The sequence below is a fragment of the Hippichthys cyanospilos genome, chromosome 9, assembly GCF_059441005.1.
Source record: "Hippichthys cyanospilos isolate Australia breed blue-spotted pipefish chromosome 9, RoL_Hcya_1.0, whole genome shotgun sequence".
Taxonomy (NCBI): Eukaryota; Metazoa; Chordata; class Actinopteri; order Syngnathiformes; family Syngnathidae; genus Hippichthys; species Hippichthys cyanospilos.
In genome coordinates, this window is record NC_142377.1 from 19176790 (window position 1) to 19203388 (window position 26599).

Genomic DNA, 26599 nt, shown 5'->3' on the forward strand with positions numbered 1-26599 from the left:
CAATTATCATGCATAGGTTTCATATATATACACATGCACATATAGTGAGCCATCAGAAAGATGCCTTCCTGGACTTACCTGTAGATCATTCCGGGCGAACCAGTCTGTCGAAGGGAGAGACGAGCGGGGGAATCTGTTGTCGATTCAGGATACATGGAGGCAGGAGGAAGGGAGTGCCGCCAGCCTGCCAGGGGTGCTGTTCTTTCACCACAATCGTGAGGGACAGTTTAGCTCCAATGTGGGCCTCTGCCAGCGAAAGAACACAAGAGAAAAGGTCAGTGGCCATCTTCAATTAAGTGGAATCAAGTCCAAAATCAAATTCTGATTAGTTTTTGGATGGACACGCTTCAATTTTAATTCGATAACTGATGCAAATTGGCTAAAAGCAACGCTAGTAGGGTGACGGTGCAGAATATGATAAGGTCGTTCACGAATCGAATGACATTTTACATCCCACCGAACAAATTTTAAATAATCCACATACACAATACTAAAACATGCATTTTGAGTAAATTTACTCATGCTAACAAACACCATCAAGCATTAAAAAACAAAGCAAGTTTACTTCACAATGAAAATATTTGTCTACACGAGTAAAAAGCTTCACATTGTTTACCCATTCACTGATATTAAAAAAAAACTACTTTCTGCCACTAGATGGCGTCCTCTCCCCACACTGTGCAGGTTCGACTGGCCCTGCCATACATCACCTTTGGCTGTACATTCATCATAAGTCAAAAAACGTGGACTGTGGGGCACTCGTACTTAAGTGAGTCTATTCAGGTTTTGGAACACACCGACAACAAAAATTTGTATTAATTGCAACCAGGGGGGAAATATGATGCAACAACAGGGGATCGCCAAAATTGATCACTGATTAGTTTCTCTCATATTATAGTTGCAGTGTGCGTGAGAAAGAACTAGTGTTAAACCACTGCTTTTGGGTGACACACTTCTATAAATAATTCAAAGTGTCGGCCCTAGAAACAGGTCAGTGCTGCTTAGAGCGTGGTTTCACTGAGGGTGAAGTGTCTGGCTGCTTAGGTAGCATTGGGTTAGGTGATGCACTCGAACATCAACGCTCCGACACCTCAAAGCTCATAGAAAGAAGGAAATACACCTTAATGTTGTCAAGTTTGGTCGAAACACATAATGTCAGAGAACCCTACTAGACTTTCAGCCAGCATCAGACAGGTTTGGATTGTTTTTGTTGCATTTTATGAGAAGGTTGCCTTTTTTTTCCTGTAACATATTACATGTCTTATATTGTTAGGTCTCTTCTTGTTTTTACTGTCAAGTAATACGCTGATACAGGTGATCCGACATGCATTTTTTTATTTTTTTTTGCCTTGACTTGCGAGCGCAAACCTGCAATATTATATGAGCTCTATAAGGTAGCTGTAAAGATATGGAACTCACTTCACAATTAGCAACATTTTGGCATATAGTGAAGAATTTATAGTGAAGGATACGTTGATGACAGAGGACAATTTCTCAAGTCGTAATGACCTTCAGATTTTGACAGTTCAACACATAACTTCTCATCAGGGACACCTCACCTTCCTTTATGTTAAGCAGAGGACAAAGGAGAGTGGCATCTGTCACGCCGGCAAGCTATGGAACGAGCATTTTGCGCTACCTTATTTCACTGGTGATTGAGCTCACCCAAGTCTTGGCCAATAACCCTGACGTCAACACAAAGATGACTATCCACTGCCATCATTTCTTCTTCTGAGCTGCAAATACATCGTCCTGAGTTCCCAAGGACTCGTTTAACCTTCCCTCCCCATTCATTTCCATCAGGGCACAAAAAGAACGTCGGCCAGCCCAGCCATCAGGTGATGATGGCGTTGACGATGATGGCGTGACCCTGATGGAATAAAGACCCGTGAGCAGATTTACTACAAAGACTACAAAGTCATCTGTCAGTGTTATGGCAACAGGAGTTGGAATGGGTTGTGATAGCAGAAATCAAAGGAGGCTTTCTGGCAGAAGGGGCCTCTTTTTGTTGTCGAAAAGTTGCCCCCCACCCCCGCAAACTCACACATACACACACACACACACGCACGCAACTTTGGCAAAAACATCATAAACAAAATGCTGTAAAATAACACTTGTTATTCTCTATTTAATGTCTAAATTTTCTATGGTGAATTCAACAGCCTTATTGTGTCACAACTCATTAAACTGCAGTTATAGTAATTCTTAATAAAGAATGAAGATAAAAATTTGTAATATAAAATAATGGTTAATGTAAATTGTCCAGTTGTCCGTTTTTTTTTTTTCTTTTCTAGAGGAGACTGCTAACATGTTATTGCTAACAAACAAGCTGCTCATGAAAAATATAATTGGCCTTCACATATCTGTATATAATCTTACACAGAATTTGTAGCGCAAAACAAAACAAAAACATGGCATAGTGAACGTTAGCAAATCATTTTCTTCTAATTCCAAAGCATTGTCATCTTAACAGAGATCTTTTTTTATATAACCAAACTTAATAGTACGGTAAAAACATGTTGCATAAATACACAAAAATCAAATTTGTGGCGCAAAAAAAAAAAAAGTTTTAATCTTTTGACACGTTTTTGAGTTATGCTGATCGATTTAGTATTCACAAATAAAGTAGTTTCTTCATGATTATTTTATTAAAAATCTTTTATGTTGTGAGGGCTATCGTCGACAGATGGTGCACTGCAAACGTGGGAACGACACAGAGAAGAACTTTGAGGAACCGTTTTTTAATGAAAGAAAGGGTCACAGAGCCATTCAACTGCTTTTGAAAAGTAATTCGACTGCTCTTACCAGCAGATAATGAGCATTGCGTAATTGTCAGTGTCATTAAGTCCCTTTTTAGCACCCTGCTTTGGCGATTGAATATCATTTAGAACAATGTTGCGTTGGTTATATCAGGAGTTGCGACTCACTCTGGGAGCCACAGTTTATGCAGTAGAAACCAAAGAGCCAAGTCAACCATTGTTGCCACATGCTTCTGGGGAAAACGTCTAAATAAAAGCATACCATGACATTCCTGTCCATATATTATTTGGTATATTAATGCTTATTTAGAAGTTCATACCATTTGGCGGTGTGTTTGACTGTGATTCCGAGCATTACCAAGCAAGCAGAGTACAGTATTACCAAGCAGCACATTATCCTGTGTACCACTCTGCAAAAACAAAGGACAACAGCTATCAAGCTGTGCAGTGACGAGAACTCTCGTGGCGTCCTAATCTTGCGAGATCTCATCATACGGGATCTCGAGTAGGGGGTCTACATGGTTTTATTTTTATTATTTAACAGACATATGAAAACTTTGCAAAAAGTAACAGTTAGTTTCCATCTTCATACCATGCCACATAGGGTGTCGGGGTTCACTTAATATCTTGTCCTTACATTCAATGAGATGGTGCCTAAGGCCTGCGAGTGTGGCATGTTTTCTAAAATTGCAGCACAGATGCCAGAAGTGAGCTGCAGAGCTGGACAGGATGCTGCTACTACTGCTTCTACTGGGACTGCAGCACTGCGGTAATGGTACAATACACACACATCCTGGCCCAAGTTGGAGGGCTCAGATTTACCGCACTAATGGGCCAGGAGGCACTTTCTTAAATTGAAAGCTGTAGACTGACAAAGACATCAGGTACAAAGAAAAATGTGAAGACAGGGGATGGTACTGGAGCATCATTGCAAGATTGTAGTAATGCATTTATGAAACATTATGATATCATTATGATACTTAGAGTTAAAAGGCCTGACTAGACAGTATGTTGACAAGCCCCAAAACAGTGTTCTCTGGAACAGAAATACCTTGACAAATAATCAATTAATCAACAAATAATCAATAATCAAATGTATCTCTATATTTGAAGCTTAAAATACACTAAAAGTACAGCCCAACCCTACCATCAAGACGTATTTTTCTACTGAACCTAGTTTTCTGTCAAGGTCATCTCATTGAAAATCTCATTGATTGATTGACACATTAGTCAGTCATTAAAATAATAATGAGTCTCAACCCTAGCAGAAACGCAGTAAGCCGTTGTAGAGCAAGATTAAAGCTTCAAACCCTCTTGTTTTAATCATATGGAAATCGGTTGTTTCCATATGGTGTTTGATACCCAAACAAGATCTTAAAACCCTAATCCTGGCTTCAAACCTAAATTTGAAACCCAACCACTTATTTTAAACCCCAAAATATATTATGAAAGCTCTTGTTAGAAAATTCCGGCAGCAACCAAGGGGAGTAGTATTAAGAGTCAAAGGTGTTCTAGAGCATCTTCACTCAGCTACAAGCAAGAAAAAGTAACCAGCTATGTGCATTTGCGTGGGCAACTATATATGCTGTTAATTTGAAAACAGCCTAAAGCCAAGATCTTTGTTCCTAAACTGTAGATGTGCAATTTCGGAAATGCTGAAATATGGAGGGATGTGTTCCGGCATTATATGTCAACAACTACCAGCAAATACATATTTCAGAATAAAGCATTACAAACACCACTTCGCATGGTTGGAGTGCAAATTCAATGACGTTAATAAAGAACGACACCTGGCAAGCATAAAACTATCAGCAATCAGGAAGAACACAGAGGCAAAATAGAAATAATCTCCTACACCTCTTCAAAACAAAATACAAAATTGAGTCACAAAAGGCTGCTCTTCACATGCTTCCCATCCCTAAATCCACCCACACCCAGCCTGAGTGAGTTCCCTCTTGAGACGGGGCTTACGTGAGCGAGGCAAGCAGGCGGTGTTGGCCTGGAAAGCACCATACGGAGTTGTGTAGTATGTTGGCAGCGGCGGTAAACGCACAGCCATCCAAGCAGATGGCTACGGAAAAAGGGAGACGGGCTAACAGACAAATATTTGCCAGGGATATCCTACACTGGAGTTCAGTCGGGCAATGGCAGAGGGGCTTGTTTCATCATCGCAATCCGGGATATTCATTTTGAAGATCAAAGTCAAACATGCTAACGTACAAATCCATGGCGGTGCCGCTCTAATCCTCAGTTTGTTGTTTTGTGCCACTCTCTTATGTAGTCGAGCCATTGCTTTCAGAATTAGTGCTGTTTGCACCAGGACAAAAAAAAAAAAATGGTTTAACAAAGTGCTAATCCTGCCTTCTTATTTGGAACACACCCACAGGGAGCCCTAACTAACCTTCCAATATCAGAGGTGTTTAGATTACAAACAGCATTCAATAACTGTATGGTTTGTTTTTTTTTTTTTGTTTTTTTTTAGTACAAGTCAATCTTGAGTATAAGTCAACCTCCGAATATAAGTAGATCTCTGACTTCAGTGGTTACATATATCATGGCTGTCCATTTAAAACACATCATGGTGTGTGTTATTAAAATGACAAAATGACTTTTAGGGGCACTTTTAGGGCACCGGATTATAAGGTGCACCCTCAATTAATGATATATTTTAAAACCTTTTCCATATATAAGGCGCACCCGATTATAAGGCGCACCCTCAATTAATGCCATATTTTAAAATGTTTTTAATCACAATATAGTAATACTCAAAGTAATAACAATAACTCTAATAACGAAATGTCAATATGACCAACCTTGTTCAACTGTAAACACGCAAAAGAAACAGGTAAAGCTTTCTTCATCAGTTCATTCCCCATCTACGACTCTCATTTTTGATCCATATATAAGGCGCACCTGATTATAAGGCGCACCATTACTAGGGAGTATGGGCATAACCAGCGCCACTCAAAGGTAAATAAATCCTTTCTATATTTTTTTATTTATGATGTTTTCTGATTGTATACATGTATGTTATATATACGTACCACTTACTATACTATTTTGGTACCAATTTCTAATATGTATGTACAATTTCAATGTTTTTACCCGGGGTTCTTAACGCATAGATATTTAACATAAGGTTTGGATTGCCCGCCATACGGTAAATTCGACTTACGATCCCAACCGCGGAATGGATTAATCTCGCAATATGGGGGCCCACTGTATTTTTAAGCCTACTAAGTAGAACACCAATATTTTATCTTTTAGTTAAAGTAAATATGAGCTCCAATGGTCGGGTATTCTTGAATAATAATAGTTGGTATTGGTAACAGCTGTGTTAAAAAAAAAAAAAAAACATCACTGTCTCTTTGTTTGGGGCATCAATTACTCTGAGATACTCACTATTTGCGTCTGAGCTCGCAAATAGCAGGTGATTATTATATTCTGTGAAGGCACAAGTTTAAACTTGACAGTTCATCTGTAGGATGCCGCATCCCTGCATCAAAAGGCACATACATACCCATTGGGGGCATCACTTGGCTGGGTTCTGAATAAAAAGCCACATCTACTATTACAACTCCAATGCAGCAAAACAGCTGTTAAAATACCTGATGTAGCATCTCTGCATCATATACACAAATCATGCTGCAGTGTCCTCTTAGAAACGTGACCTTCTAGGAGTGCAAAGAACGTGCTGTGTTTCAGTGTTAATTTTACCTAAACGTGGAGTTACTCTCAATGCTTTTAAGTTTAAAAAATGGACAAGAGGTGCTACACACACGACAGTAGACCCTTCCACCCTAAAATGGAAAGGCCCAACAGGTTGTGTGCATAACAATCCATGAAATATCACCATGAATTTGAGCGCACAATTTCCTGGTTATGATACAATACAAGATGAACGATCCCAAGTTGCTCGTATCGCTGACAGCAGGGAGATGAATCAGCACTCGGTGTGTCCGCTTTCTTTAGCTCTTGAGCAGAGTTATAGCACATCCAAGCATAACAAACTGGCACTTCAACAGAAACACCATCCGATACGTGCATAAATCACACTTACACAAAAGATGTTGACATGCAAAAAGACCGAAATTGAATAGAACAGGCCAGCCTTTCTGGCTTTAAGGTCCTGTGTAAGCAATAGCTATCACTGCTGAGAGGGGAAAATGCTGCAGTCCACCAAGAGAACACATCAGCACACTGCAGCAGAAATATAAAACCACCATAGAAGAGGAATAAAGTAGTAAAAATGGATTGAATAACAGAAAAGTAACTCAGGTCACCCATGAGATGACTGTTTCAAAAAGTAACCCTACCCCTACGTATATCGGGTTTTAAGTAAGGGTTTGACTTTATAACGGTCAAACAAGAAAAAAGTGTCGCTAACTATAGTACATTGACACAATTATTTATTATTTTTATGGCAATTTATTGAGAATTCTCTTCCATGGCACTGAAAGAGTTAGGGAATTACAGACAGCGGACTAATGGGTTTGGTCCTATTCATTTCTTTAAACGCTTCACGGAATCATCTTGCGAAACCTTCTTGCGGTCCGGGATTAAACCTCCATCTGACACCCCTGGCCTACAGCATGTTATGACTTCCGTACGAATATGGATCATGGAGTTGTCATAGGAGCGTGTTTTACATTTAAAGTGACACCGCGTACGATTTAAACTGTTTTTCATTCAAAATGAATGAATTATTGTAAATTTCAAATGTGTTCTTAACGACCAACAGTATGTTTAAAATATAATCGTAGGGTCTGCTTATCATTAAATTATATTACATGGGGGGTGGCACTCCTCTGGAGGTTACCATGTAAATTACAGCTGCGGACAGCCATAAGAGGAGTGTGTCATTGCTGCATTTACCATAATACCCCTAAAGCCCCCACAGGTGCATGGGAAAAATTACACAAATTCTCTTAAAGAGACTTTCAAAAGCTATCTACAGAGAATACTGAAGAAAAACATTTTCTGTGCACTGGACGAGTGCAGCAGGCTCGACATAGGCAAAGAAAAACAGGAGGAAACTGATGTAATTAACTAGCAAAAGACAATATTGTACATCAGCCCACTCATCGCACTCCTCACTCACACAAGCCATGCTACTTTGCACACTCAAAGTGGTCATTTTGTCAGGGACAGCCGATGCTCTCTCACACACACACGCACATACGCGCAAACACACATTGTACACACAGAACATGCTGTGAATTACACAACTTACATGGGCAAAAGCACACAAAGTATCTACAATGGATTGATCAATAGAGTGTGACACAACTATTGTAACTGAGTTTTATTGCTTTAATAATTGGGCATACAGGGAGAGCAGCGTGACCATATCAGCTCAGCCGCATCAGCAGCGAGAGGCTCGCACAGTAGCATGACATCACCATGCAATCATCAACCGCAGCACGCACACCAGCTTGCTGCGTAAATGCACAGGTATTAATAATGAAGAAAAATTGATCCTCAGGCCTAATGATAACAGAAGTGCTTTTGGTGAAAGTAATAGTACCTATAACCTGTTACATATGTGCATCTGCAGTTAGCTTTTACCCTTTTTGTTTCCCATTGTTTGAGCCTGGTGTTTTTTTTTTTTGTTTTTTGTTTTTCTCATATGAAGAAAGCTTATAATTTAATAAATGATATTCAACTTAAAGTGACAATGTGTAAAATTTATAGTGATTTTCATTAAAAAGGACTAAATAAAATGATTATAAATGTCTTGCAATCTTGCAAATAAATGTGGTCTTAATGACCAACAGTATGTTTTAAATATAATCGCAGGCCTGGTTATCATTAAATTATATTACATGGGGGGTGGCACCCCTTTTCCTGCCATGTCGGTTATAGCTTCAGACAGCTGGAGGAGGAATGTGTATTGCTGCATTTACCATTATGCCCCTAATGCGAAAAAGTATACACTCCCTTTTAAGCATGAGGCCAGTAGCTAGTCCAAGAACCAAACAAAGGTCCACACCTTCAATCGGTGATACTTTTGTGTTTGAAGTGTGCTTGAATACGTTTTCAAATGTTTAAAAGTAGGGGCATGAAAATAAAAATAAAAATACATTTTTAAAAAAATCGGTTCTCTGCAGAATCTGGATTATCATTTACTACGATTTAAATCAAAATATGTCCCTGAAATCGATGTGCTTCCTGTCGACTTCCATCGGTTCCTTACAAATCAAAACTTAAACGTAAAATAAATCGTTTCCCTTTGTTATTCTATCTTGCAAAGCAGACTGAAGTAGTATGATTATTCTTTGCACTATGAGGCAGGAATAATTTAATTAAACTGAATCGTTTTTGAATCGAAAATCGATTCTGAATCGAAGACCGCAAAATCGTAATCGAATCAAATCATGAGACACTCAAAGATTTTCACTCCTATTTTACAGTGTGTGGGATGATTAAAAAAAATCTACATTTCCTACAGGAATATTAAGTTCTAGATATGAAGGAATCATCGTCCCACTTCCCAGAATGGATTGCAATTGACCTTGGGTTTCCCATCAAGATTTATACAGAAATTAATAGATTCTCTAAAAGAATATCAGTTTTACCAAAGAGGAAAATAGCTATTATGTTCCATTTCCCATTTGCACTCAAGCTGTTCATATCATAATGGCCCAACCTTTAGATCGGCCGCAGACGCCAGAAGAAATCCTCCAGTTCAGAAGCAGCAATTGCACACGCTTCCTTCCGTCGGTCTGAACATATCCAGAGTGTGTGTGTATGTGTGCGTGCGTGCGTGCGTGCGGTTTGACTCGTTTACGCGTGACTTAGCAAGGTCGCTAGTCTCTCACACTTACACGAGACTCATGCGGCTGCTCTTTTCTAACACGCTTCTCCTTAATCAGACAAAGTATTGATTGGAATTGGCAGAGATGTCCTTTTAATGGCACGGAGCGACAGAAAGTTTTATACGATATTACTTATCAGGCCTTAGCAAAAGGACAGCTCGCTTTTCTAGCAGCTGGTTGCTAGCCCGTATTCCTTGTGTGCTCTACTGCGGAAGTAGAATCTTAGCCTCAAACGATGCCAACAGGGCAGCTGTAGCGCAGCGGATACAAACACCAAACCTTCTGTCAAAAGTAGGACGAACTTAATGGCCACATGCGTCGCACAATGACTAAGTGGCGGTATACGAATCAAAACACGCCAGCTACATTCAGATCTTCTATAGGACATACACAAAAGATCTGGCAATCACGTTTTCTTCTGTACACACAGACCGGCGTTACATCAGACTACCTACAGAAGCAAGGCCCTTAGTGCCTGTGCGACCGAGCATGAGAATGACGGGCGCCAGGTTTCCTGAGGCATGAAGGGTTAACATCGTGCTATTTATTCAGGTCTACATGCATGCCTTGGGCCTGCCCACGGTATGTGTCAAAGACAATCATTGTAGAAGATAAACGCGTTTGTTGACTGATCTATGCCACCCTGGGGTAACCGCAGCTACAGCATTTACTTTGATCCACTGTGTCTGGCCATCGTGTCCAGGTCGTGCCGTGGACTGCCAACGCCATCTGTGCTGTTACATTAACCTTGATAACTTGTGAGACCGACAGCAGGATTGTGAGCATGTGAAATACTGCTCGTAGCATTTCTGTAACCGCTTCTGCAACTATTGCCTTGGTCAATTGCTTATGCAGCGAATGCATTCCCAGACCTAGCTAAAACCCGTAAAAAATGTGTGACAGAAACCCTAATTAGCAAGTATGTATATGATCAAAAAAAAGTATAGCTACACTGACATACATAGAAAGATACCAAATTATTCAGACAAGAGCCCACACATAAAACCATAAATTGTTTCCTATTTCCTTTCACTTCAGTCAGAAAAAAATGGTACTTTACATTAGTCTATAAATGATTACACTGATGTTTCCACAAGCTGTAAGGACACCGTTGTAGATGAAATGCAATATAGTGCGGGACACTAATCACACCTCTCATAAAGAGAATGATTAGAAACATTTAGACCAAGGAAGCAGCAAATGCAAGTACAAATTACAAGAAGACGGTGATTGCAATCCATTAAAAAGTTCCAATTTGAAAAGTATCATATATTTTTTAAGTTTCACGGAAGTAAGTTTTGTGCTCACCATTTATTGGAGTCAACTCAGGCCTGGTACATACAAAAGGATTTTTCAAATTCCATTGTATTTTTTTCATCTTTAAAAACTGCACACACAGTTATTTGCAATGAGAAAAATATTTGCGTACAGAATCAAGTAGATCAGGAGACCTCGGCTTCTCCCACGCATATTAACTGCTCATATTTATTTGAATATATAAGAATAATCCTATAAGACTTAAGATTCTCCTTGTGTTGGATGCAGCCTCGAATGCATGATTTGCCATATTTGGGTTAATAGTCTGCGAATGGTATTAAAAACCTATCGTCTAAATTCAGTCCTATGGAGAACTATTTTCATTATGGCAGAGGTCTACACTTTTAAGAGGCCTTTTACACAAAAAATGAACTTAAAAGAGAGTGGTTGGTATATTGATTATTTGCGGTTTCATGGTGTTTTGCAGGCTGACAACAGTTTTCAATAGTGGACAATGAACAACGAACATATTTGGCGACGATGCTAAAATTACAATTCTAGCAATTTATTGCTGATGGTGTATCCGTAAACAGTGGAGCAGTTCTACTTAAGTCTATGCAGAAACGTTCAAAAGAGGCAACAAAGAGACAAAATGTCATCTCGGGGTAAGTCCAGCTTACTTCAAAGAATCTCTTCTTCCAACAGAAACTGTGAAATAACCTAACAATCCTAAGAGTCACACTTTACTCTAAAGTGACAACATTTAAAGCAGTGTTACCACAGTGCACTTAAACAAAATCTTTGCACAACATTATAGCTAATTTGAAAATATCCCACCGGGTTTATCATAACTATTAGGAGGGACAAGTTAAATATGTAAAAGTATAAAATGCACCTGTCAAACTAAAGTGCAACAAAATATGGTTCCAGTCTGCAGGTGTGTGAGAAATGGCAATGCCGCATGGGAACTCAAAACCAGGCTAATGAAGCTAAACAGGCCACTAAATCTCAACAGCAGAATGATTACTGAGCTCAGTTTAGGCATCCAGCAAGCAGAGCAAGGCCATAAAGAGTGTCAAGACCTACATCAGCGTAGCATCGTAATGAAAATGTCAAAAGATGCCAGTGGCCAGTCAGTGTCAGCCTTTCACCCCAGTGATTCTGCATTAAACCTCGGCGGATGGGTTTCAGTTACGCTCGTCACTTGCCAATCTGCGGGAACTCCGGCTAACATCTTACAATCGACTCTGCTCTTATTTTTAGACATTTCACATAAGGGACTCGACTTTCGCTGCGTGAGCGCCAGCTAAACTAAACTATGACTGAATGAATGCTGAATGCTATTTTCAAAACCTATTGATAATCTGCCTTAAAACTGTGCACAAGTTATCTGAAACAGTTTTGAAAATATCCTGCGTATGCTTCATGAAGACTGCATGAATAATTTGGGGTGTAGATACAAGTAGAATAGCTATTAGTGGAAGACTCCAACCCTTAAAAAAAAAAGAAAGACACATTGAAAAAGACACCCCGGGACATGATAAAAAGTAAAATAAGCCTGTGTCCTGCAAACTACACTTAGTGGTAGTCCAAAACCTTTTTGCTGACAAAGGTCTGCTGCCTTATCTTCACACATACAGTACATCCACAATTAAAGGCTTTCATCTACGACGTTATGTTCAATGACACCTCTTTTCTGTTCCAGGTTGTGCATTAAAAGAAATCTCTTGTGCATTGAAGCGGAGCACTCAAAATGAATAACTGACAGCAGAGTTGCTCTTCACTGTGTTGACTATTCATAGCAGAGAGTGTTTGGTTGGGGGTGCCAAAGCAATAGACCTGCATTTAGGTGAACGTGGGAAGCGGGGGGGGGGGAATATTTTTCTATTGAGCAGCATAGAATTTGGAACATTATATATATATATATATATATATATATATATATATATATATATATATATATATATATATATATGTGTATATAAACAAACATCTGTTCCAAATACTATGCTACAACCCAAACATTTTAACCCAACGTTGAAACTAGAGGCCTAACAGCAAATTAAGCACTTCACTCAAAAAGCAAGTTTGGTGGTTGCTTCATTTTTTAATCGGAACCCCTCTTCTGACACCTAATATCTGCCCACTGTCACATCAGCAAAACCTTAACCTTACTTTACCTCTGCCCCCAAACTATGACCAAACTATTTCAAAGTCATGCGCCATTCTCTTGTTGTACATAGAGTAGCATCCAAAAGCTTACTGCACCAAACAGAACCCCTACAGCCTGCCTCTCTTTTGCGTACCGCCTGTATCAGAGCCCATCCTGAGCAGGCAAGCTGGCAGACATACCTGTACAAATATATGAGTAAAGATGCGCATAGAACAGACAGACCGATGCGCACGCAGACACACGAGCACACACGCGAACACTTTCTTTTAAAAAATTAGCCTCGCTGGTATTTTCCAAGAGCCATTCATCCCAACAAAAATGATGGTCTCACTCTCACAGGGAATAGTTTGGGCTTCTCTTGTGGGTGTTGCTTGCAACTGCAACAGATAAAACTGCAGCAGCAGCGATAGCCGTAGTATTGGCAGGGCAGCTGAGGTGAAAAGGAATCACGCCTCCTTGCCTGAATTGCAGATGTTTGAGCGTGTTGGCTTGCTTTTGTCTATTTTGGAGATTTAATCAAGCCTATAAGCCAAGTCGCTGGAAATGAGTCAAACGGTGGCGCATGCATAATACATAACAGATAATCAGACAACAGAGCGTAATGGAGAGAGGGGCGAAGTACATACCAGCATAATAATGTATGCAAAGACAGTTTTCAATGCGGTAGCCCTATCGAGCATAGTGACAACCATAGAGACACTCGGATGGCTCTTGATGAGCAACTCCCATTTGCTTTTTCTGCACCAGTATTTAATGCTGCTGTGCGGGAGCATCCCGACTCTCACTGACAGACCTAAGTGAGAAAGCGAGAGAAGTGAGGAAAGCGGTAGACAGAGGAAAAGGGAGACACCGGCTGCGTGCAGCCTCAGACAGAAATGCCAAAAAAAAACCCACCTCAGTCTGCAGCGGATTCCTGACGCAGTGAGCGGAAGACGGGAATAAACGTAAAATACAGATGCCGGTGATGGAGGAGCACCGGCCGAGAATTCCCAAAGACTGAGCGGGGAGACTGGGAGAGGAGGAGGTGGAATGACACGATGAATGACACAAAACTAGCGGATGCGGCGTATGATGCCGTGTGACTGAAATTGTGTGCCCGAGTGTGACGAGCATGTGAGCATCTGACATGAGCAAGATGGAAACGAGTGACAGGACCAGGATGCGGAACAATGAGTAAGAAAGGAAGAGGTGAAAGGAGAAACACGAATAGATGTTATGAGCTGAGAGGATGTGCATTAGAGGAAATGCCCCTCCCTCCACACACACCAACACACACACACACCTCCCCGTGCACAGTCAGCATTGGAGTAAGTGTGCGTTCAGTAAAACTGACTGAAGAAGTGGGCAGGAATGCAGAGAAAAGCATGAGTTGCTAAATTCTTTTTTTTTTTTAACACCATAAATGGCGGACAAGTCCCAATAAGGCCCCAGAGGAAAAACACTCTTGTACTGTTTTAGTAAAATGGTCTTTTAACTCTCAATTTCCATATAAATAAATGGCCTCTATGCGTGGGTATTATATGAATGAACATTTCATGTCTACCAAGCAGTCAGTTCTTGTTCAGTTCTGTATGCAAAAATGTGTTAGATTATTTTCCAAATTAAAAGGAAACTTTTTTTTTTAATATGATTCAATTATTATTGATTATACAGCGATAAGTCTATTTACATGGAGGACTACAGAAAGAGCAGGATATTTCCTCGTAAGAGGTCTACGTACAAGTCATTTTTTTTATTCATAAAACAATTAACATAATTACACTTGCCAGAATAGACCACTTCCAGCAAATAGTCTGCGGTGCTGTCAGTTTTCATCGCTCACCTCAACAAGGAAGACCAAATGTTCCCAAACAGTTGGCCTACATGGGCTTAGGCTCAATTTCAGGGTTATTGGTAATACTAGCCATGTTTCTTGTGCACTTTCCACGCTTTGCAGAATTTGCATTTGTCACAGTTTTACTCACTCCAGTTTAATGACCATCACCAGAGAAAGTAGTCAAATGACAGGCAAATGGAGGAAGTGTTTGGTTTCAATACAATCTTTACAGCCCTACCTCTGATTGTATGCTACGCTATGTTAGGTTTAACAACACTTTCCTTGTATTATGCAACACGTAGGACACAAATCAATAGTTTCAAGGATACTTCAGTTGGAAACAACTAAAATCTGAGCACTACATAAGCGAGGAGTTTTCTTCCACGAACATCAAGTATACAAGATCTGCAATTCCCATGTTTTGCCGATTTGTATGAGACGATAATAATAATTCCTGCAAGAACGAAGACATTTGTCCCCTATACTCATGTTTCTGCCCTTGCATTCAAAGACGTTCCTCTTCTGGGAATGAGCCATGTCAGCATCTATCCGAGTAAGATATTAAAAGACATTTGAGCATTAGCTCTTGTTGCCTTTATCACTAAGAGCAGTGTGTTTGTGCATAAATGGAAAGGCACTTACAAAAACTAATTAGCACAATACATACCCTGTTAACTTTTATGCCAATTAGAAACATAGCTTGATGGTTTGAGAGGTACAAGATACACCTTTACTCATTTGAATGGTACACAAAATTCACAGACACTTCCCATAGTTTTACAGTTAAGAACAGCCCACAGTGTGTTGACTCATTGTTCCCACTACACAAAATGCATAATGAGTAATATTACAGGCAAAGTATTTCTTGTTCAACAAAATCATTCAACGTAATGGAGTTTTATCTGCAATTGGTTTCTATTGTGAGAAGCAATTCCTTTTTTAATAACCACAGTGTGTTTTGAAGAAAGGAGTCTTCCAAATTACCCCCCCTGAAACTAAACATTTAAAGGTAATAATGGAACGGTTAGCTGTGTGACGGCGCCTCTATGACTCAGCACACAGATGCTTAAGAAAAGGTGACCAAGCCAGGAGATCCGATTGGTGTCCTCTGGGCTACTCAAGTGATATGTTTTTTTCAGGAAACCTTTTCATTGGTTTCTGCCTGAAGGTTGTTCAAGGTCATGAGGGGTATAGAGATCCGCGCACAATTTGGTACACTCTGATCTGCGGGATCAGTATCAGGGCAGATTCGGTTACGTGGAAAAAGGGCAAGTTCCAGGGTCAAACTCTCGTCATCGTAAAGCCTTCATCAACAGTCCCGCCTTTGTTTCAAGTACCAGTGTATGCATATCAACATTCTTCTTGGGTAAAAAATTAAGTACAAAAGTCAAACCAAACTCGAAACTATCCAGCCTCGCAACGTTTTACTGACATCAGAATAAACTGAAGCGCCAATAAAGCAAAACGCGTTACTCCAATCGAATCGGTCGCCTCAGAAAACCACTAATTCAAACAATAGTTCCGTCAGTGGGTGAATTATGTTCTACAACGCTGATTGTCCAGCTGCATGCCCCCAAACACAAATTTTTGCCACTTTGACATTTTCTACAGTAAAACCTTGGAACTAATAAATGAAACGCTGATGTTTACTTGGCCGACTAAAGACTATACAATTCTCTCTGTCGTAGTTTTACACCTAAAAACACATTAACGTATAAAAAGACACTTTTTAAGACATACACCGAACAAACATGCATGCATGACCTCTCTGCTAGAATGACAGGCTTATAAAAAAAAAAAAAACAGTAACCAATTTTCAGCCGATAATAAAAATGTTGACGTTTGATGAAATCTCATTTGCTTGTGAATTGCCAATTATCTTTTGAAATGCATCCGCCGAATGGAGCGAGGCCTTCGCTTCCTCGGGTGCGGACCAACAAAGGTAGGTGATCGAATCAGGAAACGCCAAGTGCTGCTCTAATTGCATCATTAGGTAAAGCCATGACTCAGTCACAGTGACTTTTACACACCGTCCCTTCCCGCCCCATCCAGAAATAGGGAGTCAAGCCTCCAAGCTCTTCCCTCTCAAGCAGAATAATTCTAACGTGTTGTGTGCAACAGTGCCAACTGTTAAACGTTAATATCCTAGACATATCCAACTGAAAGCCAATATTCTAGTTTTAGTCAATATGGGCCGCATCTCCGTCACAGCTGAGCTGCTGCTGTAACTAACGAGCATTCGGATTTACATTTGACACGATTTTCTACGGTACAGAGTTTAAAGTACAACACAATGTCTGTAATAGTTCGCAATTTTCCAAATTGTTGTTAAACAACGGAAGGAGAAAACGAGCTTATCGCCAAAAACCCTGTCGTGTTGAAAGCAATTGTCGATGTCTACTAACACGCAATTTTTAGATGGTTGAGTGCCTTATAAAGGAGTTGCCACTTTGAGCAACAGAAGAATCAAACAGCCATTCCCTCAACGATCACGTTAGCGACAGCATTGCTGAATTTCCAACACACAAATGACCAAATTTATGAAAGACGGCATTCAGTTTCTTGACAGGGAATTTATGTCACCTAACATCTGAGGAAATACAGTTTAGTGTCTCAGCAAAACACTTCTTAGCGATCAAAGTGGTTTCTCGAAACTCATAATCGCAAAGATAACTTACATTTCCTGCGAGTGAGGTGTTAAAAATGACAACTCTGGTTTAACCCCGATTAGTCCATACCCCCAGTCGTAAGACTTAAGTCTGCGATGGTGACGAAATTCAGGACTAAATGGTAAGTCAGGCCACAACTTTTTGTTTTTAATAATGATCTCTGTGGCCAGTTGGTAAAAATACAGTATTCTGATTAACATGGACTTTGTGGACTATGGATTACACTGCAAGATCACCTTGTTTTTATCCATCTCATGGGACAGCAGCCTTATTGCCAGTGGATGGCTACCGAAAATGACATCACAGTGCCTCAAGGCTCCATTTGCTAATGTCACATGACCGTACCCAAAAGAGAGCCGTGACTGCCAGATACCTGAGCCCATAGGCCCTGTGATGTCATTTTCTGTTGACAGCATGTGACAGAACAAGGCAAAATGGCCGCCCTCGAGATTGATAAAAATCACAATAGTAATCATAATGTTGTGTTGTGCTCAGTGTTGCTCACAGTACGGGGTTCAAATCCAGCCGATGTTCATTAAATAAAGAAAAAAAAGAGGTATGTGAGAAAAGTCCTAGAATTGGTATAACAGACTGCGTTAGGTCACCAAAAAATGAGCAGGGTGAGTGAAGATGGGTGACACAATGAGAGTGGACTTGTTTGGAAGACGCATCACCTGGGATGCGTCATAGATCTTAAAGTACAACCAACGAAGTGAAACGCATTGAACGGTTTGGGTTTGAACTAGATTTCCCAGTACCAGTCCTGGAACTTCTCTGACGCACCCCGAATGAACCTTCTTCATCCATTGGCAGTCACTGAAGGTTTTCTGCAATGGTGCTTTGATTGCGCAATGTGTACTGCGCGTTGTCCCGTTGTCAAGGTGACGTTTGAACCGGGCACCTGGCCTCACTGCAGTCCGGAGAACGGACATCTCCCGGAGGAGCTGATGTCTCCACGTCAGCTCGCATCCGCACGACAACTCTACCCGGCGGTAACACACGGAGAACGGGGAGGGGGCATCGCGTCGAGAGCGCCTTCAGTTTCACGGACGTGGACGCCACCTCGGGCTTCCCGTTTACGCTCCGTCTGCCCACATCTGATCTAAGCAGAGGATGTCAAACCATGACGACCGGGCCACTTGAAAGCACACAGCGAGATAATCACGCAGTGGTGGAACAAAAGGGATGTTATCGAACAGCGCTCGTCGTTTTAACGGCTAGAACACGCTTGTTACTTGTTCGCGGAATGACTGTTTTGGCTGCTGTGATTAACGCGGCGTAAATTCAAGCGTATGACCTCACACTGGTACGGCGGAGCAAAACACACAGGACGTACATTGAGCGAATCCACTCATCACACGGAAAGAAAATGAGAAATGTGTTTACCTTTGGTAAAAATCGTCCCCTTGATGTCTTTGTGCCTCCCGCGAGGAGAAGCGTCTGGTTTATGTTGCTCTCGACACAACTAACACGCGTGGTGAAAACTCCGCCCCAATAAGGCTGCGGGCGAGCAGTTATTGGCTGATGGGAAAAACGACTGCAGGCGCAGCGAGGCTCGCGATTGGTTGGATGTCACGTCAATCAATTCGGATTCAGATTCCCGCGTTTCTCAGTGGAGGCCCACAATACGTTGCAGTCTGCGGCTCTATATTTAGGCGTCAACGGCGAGTGGGGCAATGCAGGCAAAACACAGTGACCTCCACTTCGGAGAGGGCAATTGCGCTCATGTTGCTAAACACGTCGTAAGGTTGCCAACTGTTTTGAAAACCTGAACCTTCGCTCCATAGTTTAGTTCTTGAGTAAAAGTGAAAAGCATCTCACATTTTTAATAAAGACAACTTATCACGTTTATGATGGAATATGGATTAGAGGAGCCAAACAAAATGATCTTGGTGATGTCATTGCTGCTTTGAGTCGTGCTCACTTATTTGGGGGTTTTTTTTGGTGACATGGTTGTGGCTTCAACTGTTGCTGTAAGGGTTCTTCATCACCAACCATCAACAACCAACTTAAAAAAATATTAAACATTACACAAACTATGACCAAGGCTTTTTTTTTGTAATTTGCACAAACCTAGCAAAAGTCCTGCCCAATTACAAAGCTCATATCTCAGTGAAGATGATGCATTACTTCAAAATAACCTCTTGATGCCTATTTAGGCAGGGCGTTTGTGGGATTATAAAGTGTTTCAGAAAGGCCACACAAATGAAAATACAGTGATCGGGATTAAGTTGCACAGAAGTTAAAGGTGAAGAGGTGAATTTGCAAGTAGTGCAATGAGTGCAAAGGATTATTTTGCGGTATTTGTTCAAAGAAATGTATTGCTAAAACATTCCTCAAACCAGAACTAATGATGAGCCCCAAAGCAAGAAATTCTGCCTTTACAAATATATTGATTTATTCTTTTGGCTGTAGTTTGTTGTGCGCTACAACTGCATTGCATCATATAGAGCCGACCCTGATTCCTCTAAATTAGTTGCATGGGATTGCTAAATTACAGGGGACACCTGTCAATGAGACGAAGAGCAGTCCAATCCCTGTCAAAAAAAAAAGACCTCTGACTCAAACTGGGCATTTTGTATCTGTTAACTCATGATGATGTGCTTCATTCGTCTGACTTCCATGCGTGGGTTAAGATCCCGCTCAGTGGCGGTGCGAAAATGAGTGTGAACGGTTGTCTGCTTCAGCATGTGCCCCGTGACTGACTCTTGACCAGTCCAGGTTTTATTCTTATATTTTTCTGATTTTAGCTAGGGCAGACTCCATCTCATCAGGACTCGGAACAAATTCAGCAGTACAGAACATGAATGGAAGAAAGTAGTTGTAAAGACAGAATTTTGTGGTAGCGCTTATACCGGATTGCGTGGGTGCACCTAGAGTCGCGGCCCGTGAACGGATGTGAAGCAGATACAGTCATTCTTTCATAATGAGTGGAGCCTTGACTTGAGCGGCAACCTCAGCCCCCAGAAGCTCCTCTACGATCGTCAGGGCGAATTCAAAGCTGGTTCCGGGCCCACGGCTGGTGATGTAATGACCGTCCTTCTGCACTCGAGCCTCGGAATATTTATAGTGATCTAAAAACAGACAAAAGAGAAATACATGGGATGAGGATGAAAGGAGAGACTTGTGCAACAGGCTGAGAAGGCCTGGCGACCACCACGCTGAAAGAGGGGCACGTGCCAAAGCAGGTGACCTAGTTTCTTACTAGTGCGTTCTGTCAAAATCCTGCAACTGCATTCACTTCTGAGTGATCCAGAGAATCTACCTGAATGACAGTGCCACCTGCTGTTCTTTCAAAATCATTATTCTAGTAATATGTTGTATTCAAAATTGGGTTGTGAAAGTCTGGGAATAATCAAAGTTGGGAAGTTTCCAAGGGAATTGAGGTAAATGAACTAGGAATGTCCTAAACTGAAGATTGGCTTTTATTCACGACCAATTAACGACTGGGAGTTTGACAGGGAACTTGAAAAACATTTGCGGAAATATTATTTGAATGAATTCTGACCAACAGAACCAGAATGACAAGTGACCATGTCCTGAAAGGGTCCAGCACAAATCCAAAGGCGATATTTGTGAACCATGAGGAAAGATAACTTTTTAGGTATTTTCGGCCGACAAAGTGGTTGTTTTTGAATGGGTTGAATTGTAAGAGAGAAGAATAATGTCAGTTGTCCCAATTATCATTATATTTGCAGCCTAAAGAGGTTGTGGTCTGACCCCAAAGCATTCCAGGCAACAGCTGACATATTATTCATAAACCATGATGATTTTTAACATACATTTTGAAGGAGACTGCAACGTAGCTCCGTATCCACGTCTACAGACATCTAACAGCGATCCTACACTGTTTAATGTCTATAGTAATTGCTATCATTAACATGCTTCTTCCCAACTGATACTCCCTATGGTGTGACCCCCCCAAATGAGTTTTGGGAATTTTCTGTAGGCGCCACCATGATTGTGCCACATCAGATTATGACACCTTGCTCATTCGAATCTACAGTATTTGCCCCTTTGAGGATGATAAAACACTTTCCCAGTTTTGTTGAGCACAGCATTAGATCCCGCAGCAAAATATGAACATCACGGGCTGCCCTTTTTTTGAACCATTTAGAATTAGGTTAGCTGATTTTTATCTCACCTCCAGCCATCATCTTGTCCTTCATAGCCGGATGTGTGGTCACAGTGCTGCCGTAGCCAATGCCATGCGCCAAAAGAGCGGTGGGACCTGGGGCGGGAGGGGAAGCGAAGCTGTTAGGGTTCATTAATGTTGTTCTGTTGTAAAATGACTCATCGGCCATTTGCGTTATGTGCATCGGTCCAGTGCCTCATCCTAATGCCGTTTGGCTAGGAGCTTGCGGGCAAGACAACCCAAGGAAAATCACAAAGAACTGATTGAAAAATTCCAATCAAATCATAGGTCCAAAGTAATTCAAATCCATTCTGTGACACTGAATGACTTCTACATTTCTTTAAATTACGAAACAATTACAGCAAATGGAAATACTGTGAAGTAATTTGATTTAACGTTTTAACACTGTTATATTATGGAAACAAATGTTAAATAAAACAGTACACAGGTTGAACGTCACTTCTGATCAGTGGAACAGGAGCGCTCAAAACAAAACAAAAAATCTGTGACGATCACAAAATTGCAGTGTTTGAGGACGTGATTTTGATTACCTCAACAATAAATCATTCAGTCTAACGCATTACTAACCTCTAATGTTGTTCATAGAATGGATGTCAGATTATTTGTGATCATTTAATATCTTACCGTCCACTTACTATATGCTCATTTAGATCAATTTTTATGCATCAGGCTTCTAGTGCTTGAGTTGTTGGTGGCTGGAAAACAAAGGTCAATCCCGCCTAAAAGTGAACACTTATTGACTGTTATTGTGTTTAGTATAACCTGATAGGATCCTGTTGTATGTGGGAGGGCGAGTTCGGGAGCAGAAGGAAGACGTGAAAATGGAAGCGCATGTGTCCGCCTGAAGAATGGTAAATTTAAATTTGAAAAATGCCCCAACGGCACTTTTGATTAATTTAAAGTCAAATGCATTCTGTGTAAGAGCTCCCACAGAAGCAGCTCAAGTCAAGCCTAATAAATGCTTCATAAATGCAAATAACCTGAATTAATTGTTGAACTGTTATTATTATTAGACTATTTCTTCCGTGTGACAATGCACCAAACTGAGACAGTAAATAAAAAGGGAGTGGCTCAAGAGACTGAATGCCGCTGCATTACCTTTTGTAAAGGCCAAGCACTGCAGTGAGCTCATCGAAAAACTGTTAATAAATAGAAAGTTATTGATTATGCCCCTTGGCGGCCGTCCCATGCAGTGTAATTATTACACTTTCTCCTGGCAGGACCGCAGACTGCAAACGACTCTTTATTACCGCTAATTCACCCACCCAAAAGGAGAAAAGTACTGAAAAGCAAACATTAGAAATGAAGGCATAAAATACGACTGGTCGCATACTTTTCATGCTATTTTTACACACGCAAACATCATCCGTCATGCACACACACACAAAAATTTAAAGTCAGGACTAGATGCCAGCAAGGGACCTTCTTACTGGCAGCTTCATTAAACTGCCAATTCCTGTGAGTGTTGCGGCCATTTTCTAGGACATCCTTCAATCTACTTTGCCGTAATGGTCATTGCAGTCCCTTGTCAGAATGCCCTTCCCGATGTCCTCTTTCGCTCAACGCAATTCAAGTACATTGTCTGTATATTTAAAGACAGCCATGACAGGGTGGATTTATACTAACGGTCCACGTGCCCTGATTAAACACCTAGCCAAGGCCATGTTGCATATAGCTATAGTTGAAACTACTCCATGCGTAAACATATGATTATTAATGGTTCCGCCCATTACGATTCGCAGTAACCACTTTTTAAGAAGCTTACAGCTTTTGATTAGAGGATAAACATGACGTCTTGTAAATTATTGTGGGAGTAAAAGGCCAACGCTTTGGAAACAGAAGTATGTACGTATACGTTTAGTATTAACAGTGTATGTGTCATGGTAGCGTCATAAAAAATGTGTATCGTGACTACGTGACAAAAGACTTAGAAGAAAAAGTCTTACTCCTGTATATAGTCTACAATTTGCTCATTGAACCTGCAGATTTTCTGGACGTTAAACATCCCAACAAATTGGTGGGTATGTGCGTAGTAATAGTAAAAGAAAAACTTCTGTCTTTTTTCTTTTTTGCTGAGTGCACCTGCACAGATGGCTGCAATAAGGCCTTTTCTGCCATCTTGGTCCTTCAGCACCTCGCTCACAGCAGGAGACTGCAAAAGAGAGTGTGAGAGCATGAAAGAGTGGAGGAAGCAGATGCACAGTGAATCACACGGAGGACATGCTGTACAGTGAATTTGGCATTCGTTAATTTGCATATTTGGGGGGCGGAGGGAGGAGGGTGCACCTATCATCGCTAGATGCTGACAACTGGCCTGTTCACTTTTTTTGTGCTCATGCCAAAGTAATAGTTTTACTTTGGCGCCATCTCGTGGATGATTAGTGCTGTTAGTTTTTATTGGCTGAAAGTGATGTTTATTTTGTCTGTCTGTATTTGAGATGACTTTTTCGGTTCTTGAATGCTGGCCCGACAGTCCCTTTGGCAGGAGCAAACTAATATGTCCCACATCAGTTACTGTGACTAGTAGAACTACATTTTCTTTTTCCATTCCTTTTCCTACTTTCTTTTGGCAGATACTTCTAGTGCATCGCTGACAACTTCTGAAAAGAGCGTGCATGCGGCCGTATTCAATGTTTTTGTTTGTTTTTTTTAAATTTGAATCCCAAAATTCCGTTAAGAGAAGCTGATTTGTCAAGGCAAGCTGAAAGTATCACTGTCGATGCACTCAGCAATTGTTGGTCGAGTCAGAGGGATGAAGACAGGCCGTGACCATTGAGGCATATTAAATCAATTAAATTAATTAAATGAACAAGTCCCTTAGTTGCATTCAAATGATTTTATCTGTCATAACTGTCAAACATGTTTTCCTCCTTCATAATGCAAATTTTTGAGCTGTGCAACTTAACAACCTGGAGTGATTAATACATACTGTATATACTAGGGTTGGGACAATATGACAGAAATTGATCAATGCTGCATCATGATAGATGTGAGAGAAAGTAAAAAAAAATCTCCATAAAACAGAAATATCTAATTGTGTTTATTAAATGTCAAAACTTTGTACAAAGAAACATGTACATTTGAAAAGTGCCTTTGTGCCTCCTGGTCTTGCTAATGCAAACTGTATAGCATGTTTTTCTTCTCCTGTTGTTGGGGTATGTTTCACCCTCATTGCCTTCCTCTCGTTTCCTTCACGCACATGCCAAACAGTAGGCTAGCGCAAATTGGCTACAGCTGAAGAAAGCAAATGGTTTGTTCCTGTTTTGGATTCGCGGCGACAGACGTGGAACAAGTAACTCCACCCTGCAACGTTTGTTTAATGCAGCAGCACAAAAAACTTCTTTCAGCATCCAACACGGAGGCAACTACTTGCATGGATAAAATGCCAATCTTTGTGAGGAGAACAAAATCCAGCTAGAAAGCATCTTACTGTGGAGGACTCATTTACCCAGCGAAGCATGTACAATAAGAAAGGGGCATGATAGAGAGGGATCACTGAAGCAGTCCCATCGCACATTGCTATAGCTCAAGCACACATACAGTATATACAGTGCATTTTAATCCTAACAATGAGCCTGCATACAGGATGGGACAGATTAAATACGGTACTGATGTGAAAAGGGGGTAAAATTATTAAGAGTATTTCATGGATTTGGTTGTAAATCATCATCATTTACCATCAGTGTGGCAATAATTTACTCCAGTTGAGAGCACAATAGTATATTGCAATATTGATATTTTTCCCCACCACAGGAATACATAAACAAAAATAACAGGGAACAAATGCCGTCAAAATTAGATTAAATTACTAGATTACTCACCTCTGCCAGGTTTTGCGCCCCAGGCATACCCCCAGGAAGAAGCACCACATCAAAGGGGCCCTGAGAAAAGACATCACACGACGATCCACAAGGTTTCAAAGAAAGTCTCTACATGGTTCATTGGTTGATTTTAATCAAGTCTCTACATGGTTTATTTTGAAGGAAATTGTTCAATCTTACTTGTTTTCTGGCATCCTCCAAGCTTGCATCGGGACAGATCATGACATTTCTGCTACACTGTACCGGCTCTTTACCTGTCAGTCCCGCCACCGTCACTGCAATCTGCAATATAATTGCAATGGCCATCATGCATCATACCGGCTTCATTTGAGATCGTTGGTAGTATAACACTGCTTCTTATACATTGGCTTCCTTCCTATTACATTATGTGTTACTTATTCATATGCTGACTGTGGCATTATTAGAAAATGCCACACAAGCATTTGCTGATTTCATTGTATTATCGTGTTTTCTGGCATACACTGGCTTCAAAACATTGTTAAATACTTGGAAGTGGCATATTTATATTCTTTGGCATGCTCTGACTGCATAAAATGGCTCTGGGCCATTATAAAATGAGGAGGAATTCCTTGGTGTTTTATTTTTTTAGCAATATCGTAGAACAAGGATGGACGCTTGAACCGTTGTAAAATGGCTGCAACCTGTCGTTCAACTTTGACATTTTAGCTTGACCGATAGGGTACAATTAAAAATGCACTTGACACCGCTGTAAGATGTGGTACAGTTTTTACGCATGGAATCTATCCGTGTCCAGGGATTTATCCGTACCCAGGGATACAAGCGACAAAACGCTCTAATCAGGGCACTGTGTGCTTACTTTGAGTGACAAGTACAACTTCTGCATATTAATGGGAAAACTTCCAGAGTACGAACATTAGCTTGCTAACCGCAACAAATCAATGTAGCGCGAGGATAAAGTCACAAACCCCAGCTCTTCGCATGATGTCCACCGGGATAACAGTCTCCATCTCCTCCGCACCTTTTGACAAAATGACCAAGGCTCTCTTTCCAGCCATGATTGATCTTGCAGCTCGTCAGGTGCAAAAATAGAAAAAGATGCGAGAAGGGTAGGAAGCTACTCAGTGCGCAGTCGCTAATTTGACCGCAGG

At 40.8% G+C, this 26599-nt stretch overlaps 2 protein-coding genes across 4 annotated transcripts in view; both read right to left on the reverse strand.

The window, feature by feature from the left end:
• The window catches only part of kcnab2a (potassium voltage-gated channel subfamily A regulatory beta subunit 2a), a 65641-nt gene extending 46645 nt beyond the window's left edge, over window positions 1-18996 (reverse strand). For 2 of the 3 annotated variants that reach the window (XM_088422776.1, XM_088422774.1), the window contains exons 1-2: window positions 18879-18996; window positions 79-246 (exon numbers count right to left, since the gene is read on the reverse strand). In XM_088422776.1, coding sequence (XP_088278902.1) covers window positions 79-155 — 77 coding nt within the window. In that variant the 5' untranslated portion in view covers window positions 156-246; window positions 18879-18996. Of the gene's footprint in view, window positions 1-78; window positions 247-13901; window positions 14190-18878 lie in introns of those variants that run through there. The other variant, XM_088422775.1, reaches the window with a different exon arrangement.
• A 533-nt stretch (window positions 18997-19529) lies between these two features.
• park7 (parkinson protein 7) lies at window positions 19530-26599 on the reverse strand. The gene is made up of 6 exons (XM_088424636.1): window positions 26417-26599; window positions 25650-25751; window positions 25470-25529; window positions 23731-23800; window positions 21637-21723; window positions 19530-20566 (listed from the first exon to the last, which is right to left on the reverse strand). Exons 1-6 carry the CDS (start codon window positions 26504-26506, stop codon window positions 20406-20408), a joined length of 570 nt encoding a protein of 189 aa, XP_088280762.1. The 5' UTR covers window positions 26507-26599; the 3' UTR covers window positions 19530-20405.

Bases quoted from the DNA above. Each gene is read 5' to 3' on its own strand.
- park7 (XM_088424636.1), bottom strand. From the start codon at position 26,506: ATGGCTGGAAAGAGAGCCTTGGTCATTTTGTCAAAAGGTGCGGAGGAG. The intron at 25,752-26,416 runs GTTTGTGACTTT...ATTATATTGCAG, and splicing joins ACATCATGCGAAGAGCTGGG to ATTGCAGTGACGGTGGCGGG. The intron at 21,724-23,730 runs GTGCACTCAGCA...CTCCCGCCCCAG, and splicing joins TATTGCAGCCATCTGTGCAG to GTCCCACCGCTCTTTTGGCG.